The sequence below is a fragment of the Chlorocebus sabaeus genome, chromosome 11 (genome assembly GCF_047675955.1).
Source record: "Chlorocebus sabaeus isolate Y175 chromosome 11, mChlSab1.0.hap1, whole genome shotgun sequence".
Lineage (NCBI taxonomy): Eukaryota > Metazoa > Chordata > Mammalia > Primates > Cercopithecidae > Chlorocebus > Chlorocebus sabaeus.
Window position 1 is genome coordinate 61,305,850 of NC_132914.1, and position 19,939 is coordinate 61,325,788.

The following is a 19,939-nucleotide window of genomic DNA, read 5'->3' on the forward strand; positions in this document are numbered from 1 at the left end:
AGCGAGAGTGAGACTCTGTCTCCAAAAAACAAAACAAAACAAAACAAAACAAAAACCAAAAAAACCCAAAACAAACAAACAAAATCGTACTAAGTGAAATGTGGCGTCCTGTGTTGGATCTTGGAACAGAAATGACTCTAGCAGAAAACATTGGTAAAATCGGAATAAAATCTGGACTTTGGTAAATAAATAAGCGAACAACACCGTGTGACCTGTTCCCATACCGTCGCTTTCCCACCATCCTAGCTTCCCTAGTTACTTGTAGGAATAGAGGATATGGGGTTCAAGGTGGGTGTTTTTCTCCGCCTCGATTGAAGAGCTTTGCGCTTTTTGGATTAACAGCCAGGTCATTCACAATTCAGTGTTCAGTTTTTCTACTGGGGTCCAGCGTCTCGGAGTAACGTCCCTTTGTGTCATGGAGACATCCAACTCTGGACTTCCCCATTAGATTCTGGCAAAAGCCCCACCAGAGCCCCCGCCAGAGCCCGAAGGCGGTCCCACGGGTCGGGAAGGGGTTTTCCTGCAGCCGGAGCCACGACCTCGGCCAGCGGTGAAGCGGCGCCTCGGCGGAGAGGTGCGGGGGGCGCCGCCCACGGCCTCCTGGGCTCGGCGCTCGGGGCCGGGCTGCGGTTGGCCACAACAGGCATCCATCTTCCCGGACCAGCCAGGCGTTTCCTCGCGGAGCAGAGGCGGGGGCTTGGACGGAGAAGGGCACAGATCGGAGCGCCGTCCGCTCCCGCGAGCCTAGCCCCGCCTGGCGAAGCCCGGAGCAGCCGCCGCCCGCAGATCGCTCGCCGGGCGCCCGCGAGGCGCGAGCCGTGTGTGCATCCTCAACTTTGCGGCCGCCGGGGGCGCGGCTCCCGCGTGCGTGTGCGAGTGTGCCTGTCACCAGCGGCCTCCTGGGGGCAGCAGTGGAAAGGGGGACGCAGAGAAAGGCAGCCTCGGCGCACCGCGACCAGGGAGGCAGAGGCCTCTCGCGGCGCCGGCTCTGGAGACCTAAACTCCGCCGGGGCTGTGCCCAGGGCGCGTCTGAGCGTCGCCGCCTTCACCCTCCCAGCAGCAGCGGGGACTCGCGTTAGGATTGCGATTCCTTTCGCCTGCCGAGCGGTAGCGGCGGTGTCTGCGGACAGAGGAGCGGCGGCCGTGGCAGCAGCATCCCCAGCCCGGGCGGGACCATTGAGCGCCGGAGCCGGCGGCTGGAGGCAGAAAGGGAGGGTTGTGGCGCTCGACCTGGGCGCGTTCCCGGCGCCTGCCCTCCGCCGCTGGCCCTGTCCCGGGCGCCCGGTGCGTGTCTCGAACAATGGTGCGGAGCGCCGGCGCGAGCCCCGCGCCCGCCCAGCGGCGGTAGAGGAAGTGGCCGGGCTCCCGGCGAGGTGGGCAGGGAGACGTCCCCCGCCACTCGCTCGCTGGAGTTTGCCTGCGTGTCCGGCCTCTCCAGCCCCGACCCCGGGGATTCCCTGGGATCACCGCCGGAGCTCAATTCCGAGAGTATGGTGCCAGCGCCCGGGCTAATCTAGTCCTCTCTACTCGCTCCTTTTTCCCTCCTCCTCCTCCCTCTCCTCTCCCTCCTCCCTTCCCCTCGGGTCGGCGCTGCCTCTGGATTCCCGGCGTGTGAGAGTACAACTCTGCCTCTCCAAGGAGAACTGGTTGTGACCACTGAAGAGAACTTGCCCATTGAAAGCAAACCCAGAACAGCTGGATAATGTCCACCCCGAGCCGATTCAAGAAGGACAAAGAGATCATAGCCGAGTATGAAAGTCAAGTCAAAGGTAAGGATGGGAGCGGCTGCCTTGCTCCTTTTGTGTGCCTTCTTGTCATTGTGCTCGTGGAGTTGCGTTTCTAACTTGGTGTCTGCGTGGGAGGAAGGTGGTGAGGGGACAGTTCGAGCCCTGGCTGAGCCACCCGGGCTTCCTACAAGTCACTTAGTTCCCAGTTGCAATCCCAGTCCCGTCAAACCCACGGGAAGCTGGAAACCGGGTGACCTCCCCCCCGCCAGCTGCCAGCCCGCATCTCCAATGGGGAGAGAACTGGCTTTAACTTAACCACCTTCAGCTGGGCAAGTTCTATGGGAAGCAGGCAGCAGAGATGCATCCTGTCCAGCTATTATTATCACCGTCATTATTCTTTTTAAATAGTATGATGGTCACTACGTAATTTTTTTACGGAATCATATTTGTAAAGTCTGTGAACCCCACGCGGTCTCCAGCCTCATTGAGTGCAGGCTATTTCAGATATTTACACCGCTCCCCTATTTACACCGCTCACAATTTATTAGGGCGAGTCCCCCTTTTATTAAATAGCTCCCTGAAAGCCTGGCAGTTAAACGAAGCAGTGACTAGTGGAATCTGACTCCTCCTTTATAATGGGCCAGAATTCATTGCCATCTTTCACATTCACATGGGAATATTGCTTTATCATATTCATGCAAGTGCTGGAAGCCACTTGCATGTAAAATGAAGGTTTGAATATTTGAGTAGTAGTTTCAATCGATTTACATTGTCAACTAATGAAGAAAACCTAATTAAGACTGATTAATTGTTTTTACTTTCTATGCCTTGTGATTTAAAAAAAATATTTTCTCTCCAATACAAGTATTTTTTGCTGCTGAAGTGTTTCGTAAACATATGTTAGTTGAATTTTTTCCTCCTCTTTCCTGATGTCTCAGGAGTAGCTTTCCTGATTGAGACAATGGATGGAATGTTGGGATCGCCCTGCTGTTCTTTAACACATTCAATGCAAAGTTCATAAAGATTGTTATGTACACACCTGTGTTTGTCTATGCACAGTCTTATGAAAGGGTTAGGGAGAAAGGCATTACTGTACTTCCCTTGAGCAAGGGAGGAGCAGCCTGAGTGTTCTTTTGTGTGGTCAAGTTGTAAAAATGCCTGGTGTCCTGTGAGAGGACCTGGTGGAGAAATCCTGTATCATCCAGTGTGAATCGAGACCAACTCATTGTGGCCACAGCAGACACAATATGCGAGATAACTTAGGTTATCTTTAGGCTGACCCCTATAACGGAGTTAAGCTAAACATTGTTCAGGAGACACAGATTTTTGTCTGCTTGGAATTATGATAATTTATACTTACAGGAACTTGTTTCATTGCTATGGAAGTTGTGTTGGCAGTTATTTTCTTAGAGCCAGGTAAACTTTCTAATGAGACTAACCTTTCTTTTTTCAGTGAGTCCAACATAGCTTAAAACCTTTCATTCCAAGGCAGTACTCTTGTTCACAACCACCATTTCTCTGTGCAGTTTTTCCACATGGCTCTTTGTGGCAGGTCTTCAAGGGGTGGCGGTCTGGTTTTTCTGCCGCCCGGAGCTCTAATTGGCAAATGCACTTCCAAATGTTGATTTCTTTATCTTTGCTGTAAAGTCTCTTGCCAGTGATCAAATCCTTATTGGAAAATCAGCGAAATGGGATGTGTTGCAATGTGTCTATCAAATTCAAACGGAAGAAAAATCATGAACATGGTGAAAATCACATTTGGAACTAAGTCTCTTCCACAGCCAGTGACCTTCTCCCTATTTCCTTCAACACTTCTCCCTTCCACACACCCACAAGTACCTAAGCTGCTTTAGGACTCTTCACTGTACCTGCCTACCCTGTGTCCAGGCTTTACCTCCTTCTGCAATAACCTACACATCCAGTATCTAACCTAGATCACTATATCCATACACAAAAGTGGGACTAAGGGAATATCACGGAGTCAGATCATATAAGCATTAAATGGCACAAATTCACCTGGTACTTCTAGGCAAATCAAGAAGAGAGTGGGAGAAAAATAACAGGCAAATAGTGCATGAGGCTAGCTGTCCAATGCAGGGAGAGTAGGCCCCTTAGTAAGGACAGCATGGGAGACAAGACTCTGGTTTTTCTCTACCCTCGCAGAGTGCTGTCTGTTATTTAAAGGTATGTGTTTTCTGGCCAGATGCAGTGGTGCATGCCAGTAATCTCAGCATTTTGGGAGGCCGAGGCAGGCAGATCACTTGGGGTCAGGAGTTCGAGACCAGCCTGGCCAACATTTTGGTAGATAAACCACATCTCTACCAAAAAATACAAAAATTAGCTAGGTGTGGTGGCACACACCTGTGGTCCCGCTTGAACCCAGGAGGCAGAGGTTACAGTGAGCCGAGATCACATCACTGCACTCCAGCCTGGGTGACAGAGTGAGACTCTGTCTAATAAATAAATAAACAAACAAACAAAGGTATATGTATTTGGAACAACCTGCTTTTTAAATTACAGTCAGCAACTTTATCTGATGATAAAAAAAATTCTGTTCTCTTGCTGAAGAAAAACCTAGCTCTGTGGAACTCATTAAGACATAAGCCTAGGCCAGGCACGGTGGCTCAAGCCTGTAATCCCAGCACTTTGGGAGGCCAAGGTGGACGGATCACTTGAGGTTGAGACCAGCCTGGCCAACATGGTGAAACCCTGTCTCTACTAAAAATACAAAAATTAGCTGGATGTGGTGGTGCATGCCTGTAATCTCAGCTACTCTGGAGACTGAGTCAGGAGAATTGCTTGAACCCAGGAGGCAGAAGTTGCAGTGAGCTGAAATTGCACCACTGCACTCCAGACTGGCTGACAGAGCGAGACTCCGTCTCAAGAAAAACACAATGAATAAACATACATATTGGACTCTCTAGGTGACTTAGGTGTGTGGGTGATTTCAAGAGTCATTCTGATTATATGTATGTTTTTTGACGTTCTAACTTAGAACCTAACACTCTAGAATATTTTCTTCTCTTACTCTCTCCCATTTTCCCTAATAACAACTCTATTTATCTCGGAATTTTTGAGATAATGTTTTGACCTAAAGGAATGACTTCAGATATGGAATTTTTAAAAATTTATATATATATATATATATATATATATATATGCATGTGTATGTGTGTATGTGTATATATATATCTAATATATATATAGATATCTAAATAGGAGATATATATATACACATACACACATAAAATGGAGAATCACTCTGCCGCCCAAGCCAGAGTGCAGTGGCGTGATCTCGGCTCACTGCAACCTCTGCCTCCTGGGTTCAAGTGATTCTCCTGCCTTAGCCTGTGGAGTAGTTGGAATTACATGCACGTACCACCATGCCCAGCAAATTTTTGTATTTTTAGTAGAGATGGGATTTCGACACGTTGGCCAGGCTGGTCTTGAACTCCTGACCTCAGGTAATCTACCCGCCTCAGCATCCCAAAATGCTGAGATTACAGGCATGAGCCACTGCATCTGGCACAGATATGGAATTTTGCCACTGTGGCTGCCTGCACAGGTTTTGGGAACAGACTTCAAGGGGCTATTCTTAACTGTGAAAAGAACTATTCCTGGTGATCATTTGTAATTTTGTGTATAAGATCATAGATGTATCTAGTTGTATGTATAATTTTGGGCAAGTCACTTAGCCTCTCTCTGGGTTTTGGTTTTCTTATCTATAAGATAAGGAGTTGGAATTCTCTTCATCCTAAATGTCTTTGTTTTTTGTTTTTTGTTTTTCTTTTTGAGACACAGTCTCACTCTGTCACCCAAGCTGGAGTGCAGTGGCATGATCGTGGCTCACTGCAACCTCCGCCTTCTGGGTTCAAGTCCAAGTTCAAGTGATTCTCATGCCTCAGCCTCCCAAGTAGCTGGGACTACAGGCGCGCACCACCATGCCTGACTAATTTTTGTAATCCTAAGTGTCTTTGACTCTAATTGAAGATGTCATATCAGTTCATATTAATTGCTTCATAAAATTTTCAAGCTTTTTAAGTTTTCTCTTGGCTGCTCTGTTTTGGGGGAGAATCATTTTTGCTTTCACTTTTATTTCATAAGTTCATGGACACTGTATAAATTGAGTTCTTGGAGAATTAGAATGTAATACAATAAAGAATACAGAAAAAACAGTAATCAAAACCACATGCAGAGAAGTGTAGCACAGAATCGTAAGACAGAGAAGAATCAGGAATGATACAAGTGGTTAAACAATGGATAGGTTTGAATCGGGGACAAAAGGGGACCCCAAGCAACAGTTTTAAAGAATGAATTGAGCATTTCATGCCTCTTGGTCAAATTCTCAAAGACTTAGAATTAAGAGAAATAAATCTCTTGTTCGAGTAGGCCATTAAAAAGCAAGCATGTCTGGAAAAGTGTATGAAACCCAAACCAGTTGACTATGCTGTTTGTTAGCATCTCTGGCAAATAGTATAGCAGTGGAAGGGATTAAATAATTGGCTAACAGAAGGTTTTGAGATTATCTGTGGACTTTAGTGATCTATGTAATTCTTGTATTCCGCAGCAAAACTATTGTGGAGCTACACATATGGGAACGAAAAAGACTCAAAAAGACATGTTTTGTGAAGTGGAACTTATAGATGAAAGACTGTGTTTGTTTTTAATAATGTGTGTTGCTAGTTGCTAAGAATTGACAGTTATTATTTGTAGTATTTTCCTAGAGATAGCACCATATTTATCTATATGCAATATGTATAGGGAGTGCCAAGAAAATCTGTTGTTCTTTGACTGCTCTGCAGCCTGACATACAAATAATACATTTTAGTAGCAGATGGAACCTGAGGAAATGCAAATTTGATTTGGTATGGCCCTGCCTCATGCCATGGTGCAACTGTGTCTGCATCTTATGTTCTTTCTTCTAACATAGAATTGGAAGTGACAGCAATTTAAGTTATGAATTAAAACTTTATAGCTGGGAGGGACCTGTAACATGTTTTTCTCCAACCCAGTCGTTACATAATGCAGGGAGGTTTAACGATAGAGTTACACAATTCACGGTGACATACCTGGGACCAGAACCCAGGTTATCTTCTTTTCAGTAGCGAGAATTCACTTTTAGATTCCTCACAAAGTAGATATCTAAACAGGAGATAGAACAGTTACCTATTTAGACTTGGCATTCATCGAAGGAGTCATTGTTGGACCTAAGAGAGCGTAGAAACCGTCGTCTGTGAACAGGAGTTAATTACATTGATTAACTCTAACCAAGTTGTTTTTTTCACCAGGACCATTTCAAGAGACCACAATACCCAGGCAGCAGCTTCACATGGTGGCTTTTAAGGTCTAGAAAAACAACATGGTTAATATGTACAAATGTGATTTGCTTGATGTTTTGCTGAAGCTAATTGCAGCTACTGCAACAAGGCCTTTACAGTGCCCTGAAAACCCGATTAGTTTCATGAACTTCAGAATATATTAAGGGATAGTTTTAGAGAAAATTTTGAGCAAAGCATGACCTTCTGAAACACATGAGGGCTGGATTATAATATAGGATAGTAAATCTCAGCTCTGACAATCTAGATTCGTTTGTTTACTCCTGTGGTACGTTGACCAGTTTAGGAGTCAGACAACTTCAAGTCTGTTCTAGGTTTTAGAGTCTTTGTAAATTGGCCAGACAATTTCTTTTTTTTTTTTTTTTTTCTTCAAGACAGGGTCTCACTTTATCACCCAGGCTAGAGTGCAGTGGGTGAACAAGGCTCACTGCAGCCTTGACCTCCTGGGGTCAAGCGATTCTTCTGCCTCAGCACTCCAAGTAGATGGGACTGTAGGTACACACCACTATACCTGGCTATTTTTTTTTTTTTTTTGTAAAGATAGGGTTTTGCCATGTTGCCCAGACTGGTCTCAAACTCCTGAACTCCTGCGTCAGCATCCCAAAGTGCTGGGATTATGGGCATGAGCCACCGTGCCCGGCCAAGGAGAGACAGTTTAAAAATTTTTATTCATGCTACCTATTTTTACTTCAATTCAAACAACTAACAAGGTAAAGAAAAGGGAATAAATTGTTTGTCTAATTAGTCAGTTTATGCTTTAGCAGTTTGGAGGCAGAAATTCAGATTAGAGTCTGGGCATGGTAGCTCATGCCTGTAATCAATCCTAGTACTTTGGGAGGCCGAGGTGGGTGGATTGCTTGAGCCCAGGAGTTTGAGACCAGCCTGGGCAACATGGTGAAGCCTCGTCTCTACTAAAAACACAAAAATTAGCCGGGTGTGGTGGCATGCATCTATAATCCCAGCTACTCTGGAGGCTGAGGCACAAGAATCGCTTGAACCTAGGAGGCGGAGGTTGCAGTGAGCTGAGATTGTGCCACTGCACTCCAGCCTGGGCGACAGAGCGAGACTCCATCTCGAAAAAAAAGAAGTTTGGATTAGAGACAGTTATGTACAGGTATTTTTGTCAGCTCAGAACTACTTTCTAATTTATTGACAGCATTATTTACTCTCCCCTGTTGATGTGTTAGACTGGGAAGAAACAGAACGTGGTGTTTAAACCAGGAATTCTGGGCCAAGCACGGTGGCTCACACCTGTAATCTCAGCACTTTGGGAGGCAGAGATGGAAGGATCACTTGAGACCAGGAGTTTGAGACCAGCCTGGTCAACATGGCGAGACACCATCTCTAATTTTTTAAAAATAAATAAATAATTTTTTAAAAAAGCAGGAACTTTGGTGTTAGCAGTCTAGCCTTGTCACTGATTAGTTGTGTGACCTCTAAGAGTGAATTTCTTCATCTGTAAAATAGGGAAAATCGTAGTATTTACCTTGTTGTCTTTTTAAAATTTCTTTCTTTTTCTTTTTTTTGAGACTGAGTCTTGCTCTGTCACCCAGGCCGGAGTGCAGTCGTGTGACTCTCAGGTTCAAGTGATCCTCCTACCTCAGCCTCCCAAGCAGCTAGGATTACAGGCATGCTCCACCATGCCCAGCTAATGTTTTTGTATTTTTAGGAGAGACAGAGTTTTACTGTGTTGGCCAGGCTGGTCTCGAACTCCTGACCTCAAGCGATCCACCCACCTCAGCTTCCCCAAGTGCTGGGATTACAGGCGTGAGCCACTGCACCTGGCCTCCTTGTTGTCTTTGTGAGATTGCAGTGAGGAAAACATTTATCACAGGCTTGGCACATAATAGTCAATAAATGTTAGTAATTGTTATCTGTTTAATGCTGGTTTTCTTTCCATCTACTGTTTTTTTTTTTTTTTTTGAGGCAGGGTCTCACTCCGTTGCTCAGGCTGGAGCACAGTGACCCAATCTCGGCTCAGCTCACTGCAGCCTCGCCCTCCCCAGGCTCAGGTGATCCTGCCACCTCAGCCTCCGGTGTAGCTGGGACTATAGGCACCTGCCATCATGCCTGGATGATTTTTGTATTTTTTGTAGAGACGGGTTTTGGCCATGTTCCTGGTTTCAAACTCCTAAGCTCAAGTGATCTGCCTGCTTGAACCTTGGGCCTTGCAAAGTGCTGAGATTACAGGCATGAGCCACCTTGCCCAGCCTGTTGTTCTATCTGCTGTATCTTGTTGCATTCTGATTTAGATAAGTTTTTTGAAATTCAAATATGTAATCGCTAGTCTTTTTACCAGAATGAATTCCAAAGTGGACTCATCTTGAATTATCCTAAGAGAGTGCCATGTGCTTTTAGAATGGAGTGAGTTTCATGGTGGAATTTAAAAGGGAAATAGAATAGACAAAGCATACAGATTCCCAGCTCGTTATAAGGTGGATTTTATATTTTGTCATTATTTTTCATTCGAGTGCAAGTAACAAAGGCTAACAGCACATTTCCTGGCTCTGGGCTGCCATGTATTTAAGAATAACTTTTGTTTTAAATTGTCTCTACCTCTGTTCAGTGATGCTGTATGGAAAATGAGAACTATAGTTCAGTCAGTGGATTTTACTCACCTGGGGGTGAAAAAGATTCTTATGACATCAGATAAAGTCACTGACTTAATCTCATAGTCTTGAGAAAAGTATTTTCTTTTAAAATCAATGTAGGAATGAAAATTTCACTTATGACTGCTAATTTGCTTCTGTTTCACTAGAAAGCACTTTGATATTAGAAATCATTGTCTATCTCCCACACCCTTTAATGTACAGGGCTCATTAAACATTTATTACATGAGAAGAGGAATAATTTGGTATCATAATTCCTTTATACTGCAAATAAACATGGTGATCATTCAGAATTGTCTAGGATGTCCAAACAAGTATTACTACACATTTTTTTTCTTTTTTTTTTGAGATGGAGTTTCACTCTTGTTGCCCAGGCTGGAGTGCAATGGCACGATCTCAGTTCACTGCAACCTCTACTTCCTGGGTTCGAGCAATTCTCCTGCCTTAGACTCATGAGTAGCTGGGAATACGGGTGCCCGCCACCACACCTGGCTAATTTTTTGTATTTTTAGGAGAGATGGGGTTTCACCATGTTGGCCAGGCCGGTCTCGAACTCCTGATGTCAGGTGATCCACCCACCTCAGCCTCCCAAAGTACTGGGATTACAGGTGTGAGCCTCTGTGCCCGGCCTATTACCACAAAATTTTAAGTTGAATTCAAATGGTTTATAATTTCTTTAGAAAGTCATACAGCTGGAAACATTCTAAATGTCCAACAGTGGGGAATGGTTAATTAAATTCTATTGGTAAATTGTTAACTAACTTTATACATGCAATGTTATGCAGTCTTTACCACTGGTTTTTGAAGAACATTTTATGATATGGTTAATTGTTTTATAATAATTGAAGAAAGACTGTAAAATGGAAGGTGAAATAATAATTAAAGATAGTCATCACCAGAGCTAACAGTTTTGAGCACCCACGGTGAGCCAGTCACCATTGCTTTGCGTGGGCACCCTGAGGGATACGCTGAATTGTGTATGTGCAAAACAAGCTATAATGCACAGGAGGAGGAATTTCTGCTTAACTTTCCTGTTTAGTATAGTTAGTACTTTCTGTGTCTTTGAGCCACTGTATACTTGGCCTTTGGTAAATTTTCAGGCCAAATGTAGGAATCTGACTTTCAACTCCAGCCTCCTTGAGTAGAGGAGTGGGTAAGGTAAATCCAAGCAAAACTTAGCCTCTAGATCGAACCTCTGGTAATCAGATTTATCCATAGGACAACCAGATTTCTCATTTGTTTACAACTCATTGATATACTTTGGTTTTTCCTTGCTTTGAGCTTAGTTAGCTTGTGTGTTTGGGAGAGCAAACTTGCTTTATTTGCTGGCTTGCTTTGTGAAATATACATACAAACAGGTACAGAAAATGATTATTTACAGTTTAAAGAATAATAGCTTTGAACACCTCGGTACTAGCCACCCAGGTTAAGAAATAGAACATTACCAGTGCCTTAGAAACCCCCATGGATTGTCCCTTTCCTAGCAAATCTCCCTTCATTCCCACTGCCACTCAACAATTCTGGATATAGTATTAATCATTCCCTTGTTTTCTGTAAAGCTTTACTATCATTTTGTAGCTTTCTCTATAGTTTTGATTAGGATGCATTCATATATCAAGAATATAGGGCCACTCGAACACTTTCTGAATTTTTAACAGGATGAATTGGTATACATTTTTAAAATTGGAGTAGTAGTGTTTTGGCATGTATAACAAATCTTTATCTTTTAAAGATACATGCTGAGTAATAATGGATGAAATTAGGACTTCCGGGATTTTCTCGAAAATAATCTTGGGGAGGGAAGAAATAGGTAGGGATACAGATAAAATGCTGTGAATTGATAATCAGTGGGTGCATGAGGTTAATTATATTATTCTCTTTATTTTTGCATATGCTTGAAATTTTCCCTAATAAAAAATTAATAATATGTATTCTTATGACTTCAATTTTATACTCAATATTATTATGTTAAGATTAATCTACATTAATGTATGTGACTATAATTTCACTGCCACACTGTGTGCTTTCTCTGGTGCATAATATTCCAGTGCATAAAAAAACACTACAAGCTATTGATTCATTCTATATGACATTTGAGTTATAGGTTTTTTTGCTCTCATGAATAATAATAGTGTATAAAATGCTGTAGGTGTCTCATGGTGTACAAGAAGAGTTTCTCTAGGTGTACTTGCTGGGTCATGGGGAATGTGCATGTTCAACTTTACCAGGTAATGTCAAGCCTTTCTCTTATTAGCAGGGGAGGAGAGTTCACAGCCTGAAAAACACATAGCATTGAGCAATGTATTAGTTAAGGTAGAGGCTAAGATATTATAATAAAAAGAACTCCCCTAAACAGTAACTTTAAAACAGAGAGATTTTTTTCTTTCTCGGGTAACAGTCTGGATATGTCCAATCCAGGCCACCAGGATATCTTTGCCCCATTATTAAAGTTTCTTCCATCTTGTGGTTCTGCCATCACCTAGATAAATGAACTTGCCTACTCTTCGAAACCAGGTTTTAAGTATTTCAGTGTTTTCGCTTACAGGAAGGAAAATCAGCCTTAAGGAGCACATGTCCAAGGTTTTCAAACCCAGCCCTTAGTAGTACATATACTTTCCACTTATTTAACCAGCATGGCCACATCTTGCTGCAAGGGAAGCTGGGAAATGTAGTCTTTCTGGATGGCCGTGTTTCTAATTATAACTTGATGGTCGCAGCATGAAAGAACAGATTTTGGTAGACAAGCAGCAGTCACCATGAAGTTCTTTTTTTTTTTTTTTTTTTGGAGGGGAGAGTCTCACTCTATCAGCTAGGCTACGGTGCAGTGGCGCCATCTTTGCGGCTCACTGCTGCAACCTCCACCTCCCAGGTTCAGGTGATTCTCGTGCCTCAGCTTCCCAAGTAGCTGGGACTACAGGCATGCACCACCACCCCGGGCTAATTTTTGTATGTTTTAGTAGAGATGGGGTTTCACTATGTTGCCCAGGCTGGTCTTGAACTCCTGGGCTCTCAAGTGATCGCCTGCCTCGGCCTTCCAAAGTGCTAGGATTACAGGCGTGAGCCACTGTGCCTGGCCAGAATGATTTTCTCTTTTTATTTTTAATTTTTGTAGGTACGTAATAGGTCTGTATATCTTACTGATTTTTGAGTTTTGTTTTGTTTTAGTATGTTCGTGATGTTAATCTCCTGCCAGTTGTATCTGTTGCAAGTACCTGCTCCCAGTCTGTAGCTTGTGTTTTCACTTTTAAAAAGATCCTCTAGTCTGGGCGTGGTGGCTCATGCCTGTAATCCCAGCATATTGGGAGGCCAAGGCAGGCGGATCACCTGAGGTCAGGAGTTTGAGATCAGCCTGGCCAGCCTGGTGACACACCATCTCTACTAAAAATACAAAAATTAGCTGGGCATGGTGGCGGGTGCTGGTATTCCCAGCTACTTGGGAGGCTGAGGCAGGAGAATCATTTGAACCCAGGAGGCAGAGGTGAGCCAAAATCGCACCATTGCCCTCCAGCCTGGGTAACAAGAGTGAAACTCCATCTCTAAATAATAAATAAAATAAATAAATAAATAAAAAGATCCTCTTAATAAATAGAAGTTGTTCATTTTTAATTTGTTCACATGTATCAATTATTTATATTTGGTGTTTAAATAATCCTTCCCCACTCTAAAGTCAGGAAGGTATCTGTCTGTGTCATCTTCTAAATGCTTTAAAATTTTGCTTTCAGCATATATTTTTAATTCATCTGAAGTTTATTTTTTATATTTTGTGAGCTAGGGATTTTTTTAAAGTTCTTTTCGTATAAGTGACCTTTTTTGGGGTTCCATTTACTAATAGTCTTTTTAAAGAAATGATATGCTAGCTGCTTCTGTTTTGATGAAAGTTTCACATATACAGAACTGTATTTTTGGACACTGTGTCATGTTCCGTTGATTAATTTATTCTTGCACCAATAGCATAGTCACACTATCTTAACTACTATAGCTTTGTAATAAGTCTTTATGTCTGGTAAGCTAAATCTCCCCTCTTTCTTCTTTTTTCAGAAGTATCTTCTGATCATGCTCCTTTCTCTTCCAAATAAATTTTAGAATTAGTTTGCCTTCCATTGAAAACACATTGCCATTTTCATTGAAATTGCATGAAATTATAAATCAATTAGGGAAGAATTGGCATCTATATATTAGTTCTTCCTAGCTGTGAATATGAGTATTCCTTCACTTATTTAGTTGTTTTAAAATATCTTTGTGTAAAGTTTTATATTTTTGATGTTTTTGGTTAGATTTATATCAGGATGCTATTTTTATGACTAATATTCATGAGATCTCTTTCAAGATTGTTTTCTAGTTTCTGTTATGCAGAAATGCAATTTACCTTTTTTTTTTTTTTTTTTTTTGAGACGAAGTTTCACTTGCCCAGGCTGGAGTGCACTGGTGCGATCTCGGCTCACTGCAACCTCCGCCTCCCAGGTTCAAGCGATTTTCTTGCCTCAGCCTCCCAAGTAGCTGGGATTACAGGAATGCTCCACCATGCCTGGCTAATTTTGTATTTTTAGTAGAGACAGGATTTCTCCATGTTGGCGAGGCTGGTCTCAAACTCTCATCCTCAGATGATCTGCCTGCCTTGGCCTCCCAAAGTGCTGGGATTACAGGTGTGAGCCACCGTGCCTGGTCTGCAATTTACTCTTTTTTTTTTTTTTGAGATGAAGTCTTGCTCTGTCACCCAGGCTGGAGTGCAGTGGCATGATCTCAGCTCACTGCAACCTCTGCCTCCCACGTTTAAGCAATTTTCCTGCCTCAGCCTCCAAAGTAGCTGGTATTACAGGAGTGCACCACCATACCTGGCAATTTTTTTTCTATTTTTAGTAAAGACAGGGTTTCACCATGTTGGCCAGGCTGATCTCAAACTCCTGATATCAAGTGATCCTCCCGCCTTGGCCTCCCAAAGTACTGGGATTATAGGCATGAGCCACTGTGCCTGGCCGCAATTTACTTTTACATAGCCACTTTGCTAGCCTGTTATTTCAAAGAATTTGTTCCCTTTTTTGGTAAAAAAACACTCATTATTTATAAATAAAGATGATGTTATTTTCTCATTTATAAGCTCTATGGATTTATTTTTCTTGCATTTTTGTCTTAGGCAGAATTTCCAGTACAGAATTAGTGAAAGTGCCAACCTTGGCATTCTTGTTTTCCATTGAGAAAGGAATGCTTTCAAGCCTCTCCTCACTTGAAGAATGATGGTTGTTTTCAGTTTATTGTAGATACTCTTTAATAGGTAAAGTGCAAATCTTTTGTATTCTTTGTTTACTTGAGTTTTAATCATTAATAGGTGGTTGCATATTATCTTCTTTTTTTTTTGAATCTGTTGATACTATGCTTTTTCTTCTTTACTCTGTTAATGTGATGAGTAATATTTATAGATTTCCTAGTATTTAACTTTCTTTGCTTTAAGGCTATCTTCGTTGTATTTTGTGTGTGGTGTGTATGTATGTACGTATGTGTGTGTGTGTCTGTCTGTCTGTGTACACCATTGGATTCCGTTTGCTAATATCTAGTATTTTTGTCTTTAAATTCTTGGGGGAAAAACAGACCTATGGTTTTCCTTTTTAATAATGTCCTTGTCTCGTTTCCTATCTGTGTTTTTTTTGGAGGGGGGGTTGGGGAGATGGGGCTTTACTTTGTTGCCCAGGCTGGTCTTGAACTCCTGGACTCAGAGAATTCCTGGGCTCAAACAGTCCTCTTGCCTCGGCCTTTCAAAGTGCTGGGATTACAGGCATAGAGCCACCATGCCTGGCCACGAATCTAAGTTACACTAGCCTCACAGAGTGAGTGGGAGAGTATTGCTTCTCTATTTTGTGGAAGAGTTTGAAACTTTGAAATATTTCTTTCATAAAAAGTTGAGTAGAACTGTTTATCTGGGTCTAATTAGTTTCCTTGTGTGAAGAACTTTTTAATTGCTAATCAGTAGTTAATCATTTTCTTTATTAGTTATAGGATTATTTATGCTGTGTATTTCTTCTCATGTCAGTTTTTTGAGATGGAGTTTCACTCTTGTTGCCCAGGCTGGAGTGCAATGGCGCAATCTGCTCACTGCAACCTCCGCCTCCTGGATGCAAGCGATTCTCCTGCCTCAGCCTCCCAAGTAGCTGGGATTACAGGTGCCCGATACCATGCCCAGCTAATTTTTGTATTTTTAGTAGAGACGGGGTTTTGCCATGTGCTGGGCTGGTCTGGAACTCCCGACCTCAGGTGATCTGCCCGCCTTGGCCTCCTAAAGTGCTGGGATTACAGGCGTGAGCCACTGTGCCCGGCCAATAAATGATATTTTTCTAGAAATGTATTCATTCTGTATAAGATATAAAATGTATTAAAATAGTATTGATGATAGTATTCTCTTATTTTAAAAACATAGGCTGATCTGTATTGAATTTAAAATATATTATTTTAAAACACTTATTTTGGCTTTTCTTGCTAAATCTTAAAGTAGTTTGTCTTTTTTTTTTTTGGTGAGATGAAGTCTTACCCTGTCATCCAGGCTAAAGTTCAATGGCTCATTGCAACCGCCACCTCCCAGTTCAAGTGATTCTGGTGCCTCAGCTTCCCAAGTAGCTGGGATTACAGGTACGCACCACCACGCCTGCCTCTTGGCTAATTTTTGTATAATTAGTAGAGATGGGATTTCGCCATGTTGACCAGACTGGTCTTGAACTTGTGGCCTCAAATGATCCACTCACCTCAGCCTCCGAAAGTGCTGGGATTACAGGTGTGAACCTCTGCACCTGGCTAGTTTATCTGTTTCTGTTAGTTTTTCTTCTCTGTTTTGTGAATTTCTGCTCTTATCTTTACTATCATCATTTTTATTTTCATTTAATTTATTGTCCTTTACCTATTTTCTTAAGTTGAACACATAGCTCATTCTTTTTTTTTTATCCTTATTTTATAATATAAGCATTTAAGGTAATACAGTTATTTTCTATAATATAAATGCTATTACTAATATAAGTATTTAGAATGTAAGCCTCTTTTAAAATGTAACATTTCTAACATAAACACCTTTTCCTCTTTTTAACATCAGCATTAAATGGAATACAATTCCTTTTCTAATATAATCATTCTTTCTAATATCACTATTTCTTCTAATGTAAGCATTATCCTGAAGAAAGGCATCTTTTCTTCCCTAAGTAATATTCATAATAATTCTCCTTAAAGTACCACCTTTGCTGCATCTCACTAGTTTTGATATGTAAAGAATTATGTTCTAAAAATGTTTTCTTCTTCATAATAATTTCTTCTTTGACTCATGAAATACGTGTGTGTATATATATGGTATTTCCTTTTATTTTTCTAAGACGGGGTCTAACTGTGTTGCCCAGGCTAGTGTGCAATGGCATGATCTTGGTTCCCTGCAACTTCCACCTCCTGCGCTCAAGCAATCCTCCCACCTCAGCCTTCTGAGTAGGTTGCTGGGACCACAAGCATGCACCACCACACCTGGCTAATTTTTTGTATTTTTGGTAGAGACGGGGTTTCACCATGTTGCTCAGGCTTGTCTTGAACTCCTGAGCTCAAGCAATTTGCCTGCCTTGGACTCCCAAAGTGCTGGGGTTATAGGTGTGAGCCTCCGTGCCCAGCCTGTTATTTACATTTTTTAAGCAGATACTTAAGACTATTTTATTTTTTCCTCTTAATAGAATTACATTATGAAGTGAGAGTAATAGTGTTTGAAATTAGTTGGAGGTTGTTTCCTCTTTTTCTGTTTTTGCAGGAGTTCATGTTAGATTGGAATTATCTGACTCTTAAATGTTTAGTAGAACTCATCTGCCAAGTAATCTGGGTCTCACATTTTCATCAAGGAGAAGAAAATCTCATTGTGTTCAAATTTTCTGATTAACTAACATAAAATTGCTTACAGCATCCTTTTATCGTCTTAATCTCTGCATTATTTTCAGTTAGACCTCTTTTCTATTAATAACAAATGTCTGTGTATATCTTCTCTCTTTTTTCATTGATTGAGAAGTATAAGATAAACATAAGAAGTGTGTTTATTAGTCTTTTCAAATAACTAGGTTTTTGCTTTATTGATTTACTGTATTGTATTTTCTGTTTCATTGGTTTATCCTCTCTGTTATACTCTTTCTTTATTTCTCTCTCTCTCTCTTTTTTTTTTTTTTTAAAGAGAAAGGGTCTTGCTTTGTTGCCCAGGCTGGAGTGCAATGCTTTTCACAGGTTGTGATCATTGTACACTATAGCCTGGAACTCCTGGGCTCAAGTAATACTCTCACTTCAGCCTCCTGAGTAACTGGGAGTGCAGGCACAGACCGCCAAGCCTGGCCCTTTTACTTTTTTCCTGGGTCTTTATTTGCTGAACCTTTTTAAAGTTTGTATCTATTTTCTCAGTTATTATTTTTAAAGTTTTTTATTTATTTTCTCAGTTATTATTTTTCTTTTCCAATATAAAAATAAGAGGTTATAAAATTTCCTCTAAGTACTGCTTTACCTGCATTCTATAATTTTTCTTTTTTTAAAATAGAGACAGGGTTTCACTATGTTACCCAGGCTGGCCTTGAACTCCTGAGCTCAAGCAATCTGCCCAGCTCAGCCTCACAAAGGGCTGGGATTGTAGGCATATATATATATATATGTATTTTTTTTTTTTTTGGAGACAAAGTCTTGCTTTGTTGCCCAGGCTGGAGTGCAGTGATGCATTCTCAGCTCATTGCAACCTCTGCCTCCCAGGTTCAAGCGATTCTCATACCTCAGCCTCTGGAGTAGCTAGGATTGTAGGCACCCACCACCATACCCACCAATTTTAGTATTTTCGGTAGAGACAAAGTTGCACCATGTTAGCCAGGCTGGTGTTGAACTCCTGACGTCAAGTGATCCACCTGCCTCTGCCTCCCAAAGTGCTAGGATTACAGGCATGAACCACTGCACCCAGTCAGGCATAAATTTTTATATGTAGTGTTTTTATCTTTCAGCTCTGTGTATTTTCTAATTTCCATGATTAATGATCTGTTTAAAAATATGTTTTAGGCCAGGAGTGGTGGCTTATTCCTGTAATCCCAGCACTTTGGGAGACTGAGAGGGGTGAATTGCTTGAGTCCAGGAATTTGAAACCAGTCTGGGCAACATAGTGAGACACTGTCTCTATAAAAAATTAAAAAATTGGCCGGGCGCAGTGGCTCACGTCTGTAATCTCAGCACTTTGGGAAGATGAGGTGGCTGGATCACCTGGGGTCAGGAGTTCGAGACTGGCCGACATGGTAAACCCCGTCTCTACTAATAATACAAAAATTAGCCAGGTGTGGTGTCGCATGCCTGTAATCCCAGTTACTCAGGAGGCTGAGGCAGGAGAACTGCTTGAACCCAGGAGGAGGAAGTTGCAGTGAACCGAGATCGTGCCACTGCACTCCAGCCTGGGTGACGAGTGAAACTCCGTCTCAAAAAAAAAATTTTAAAATTAGATGGCCATGATGGTAGGTGCCTGTAGTCCCAGCTACTCAGGAGGGTGGTAAGGTGGGAGGATTGCTTGAGCCCAGGCAGTTGAAGCTGCAGTGAGCCGTGATTGTGCCAGCGTACTCCAGCCTGGGAGGCAGAGTGAGACCTTTTTTCCACACACACAGAAAAAGTTTTAAAATTTCCAAATATATACAGTAATTTAAATTACCTTTTTGTTTCTCATTTCTAAATTAATTGCACTATCATCATAGAACATGGTCAAATTTTTTTAAAAATTTTATTCCAGGTTTGATGTTAACACAGTTATGGTCTAATTTTACAGATATTTTGAAGTCTGATTTTTCTTGACCATGCTGTTTTAGATTATAAACCTCCATCTCCCTGGCCCATCCTATCTACCTTCCTGCGTTATGTCTCTCCAGAGCACTTACTGTCATTGGATCCATTTTATACTGATTTTATCTTGCTATGGGACCCTTAAAGTTCTTTACTTATGTGAAAGCTCAGTGATGTGGTTAAAAGTACATTTTAAAAATCCAGCATTATTTTATTTTTATTTTTATTTTTGAGACGGAATCATCCAGGCTTGAGTGCAGTGGCACGATCTTGGCTCACTGTAACCTCTGCAACTTCCGCCTCCCAGGTTTTAGCGATTCTCCTGCTTCAGCCTCAGAGTAGCTGGGATTACAGGTGAGCACCACCATGCCCGACTAATTTTTGTATTTTTGGTAGAGATGGGGTTTCACCATATTGGCCAGGCTGGTCTCGAACTCCTGACGTCAGGTGATCCACCCGCCTCAGCCTCCCAAAGTGC

General features: G+C 42.0%; 1 protein-coding gene across 3 annotated transcripts in view; it reads left to right on the top strand.

Annotated features, from left to right (window-relative positions):
- Window positions 1–733: 733 nt before the first annotated feature.
- The window catches only part of SRGAP1 (SLIT-ROBO Rho GTPase activating protein 1), a 308,188-nt gene continuing 288,982 nt past the window's right edge, over window positions 734–19,939 (top strand). For all 3 annotated transcript variants that reach the window (XM_008003891.3, XM_008003892.3, XM_073020911.1), the window contains exon 1: window positions 734–1,769. In XM_008003891.3, coding sequence (XP_008002082.1) covers window positions 1,703–1,769 — 67 coding nt within the window. In that variant the 5' untranslated portion in view covers window positions 734–1,702. The remainder of the gene's footprint in view (window positions 1,770–19,939) is intronic.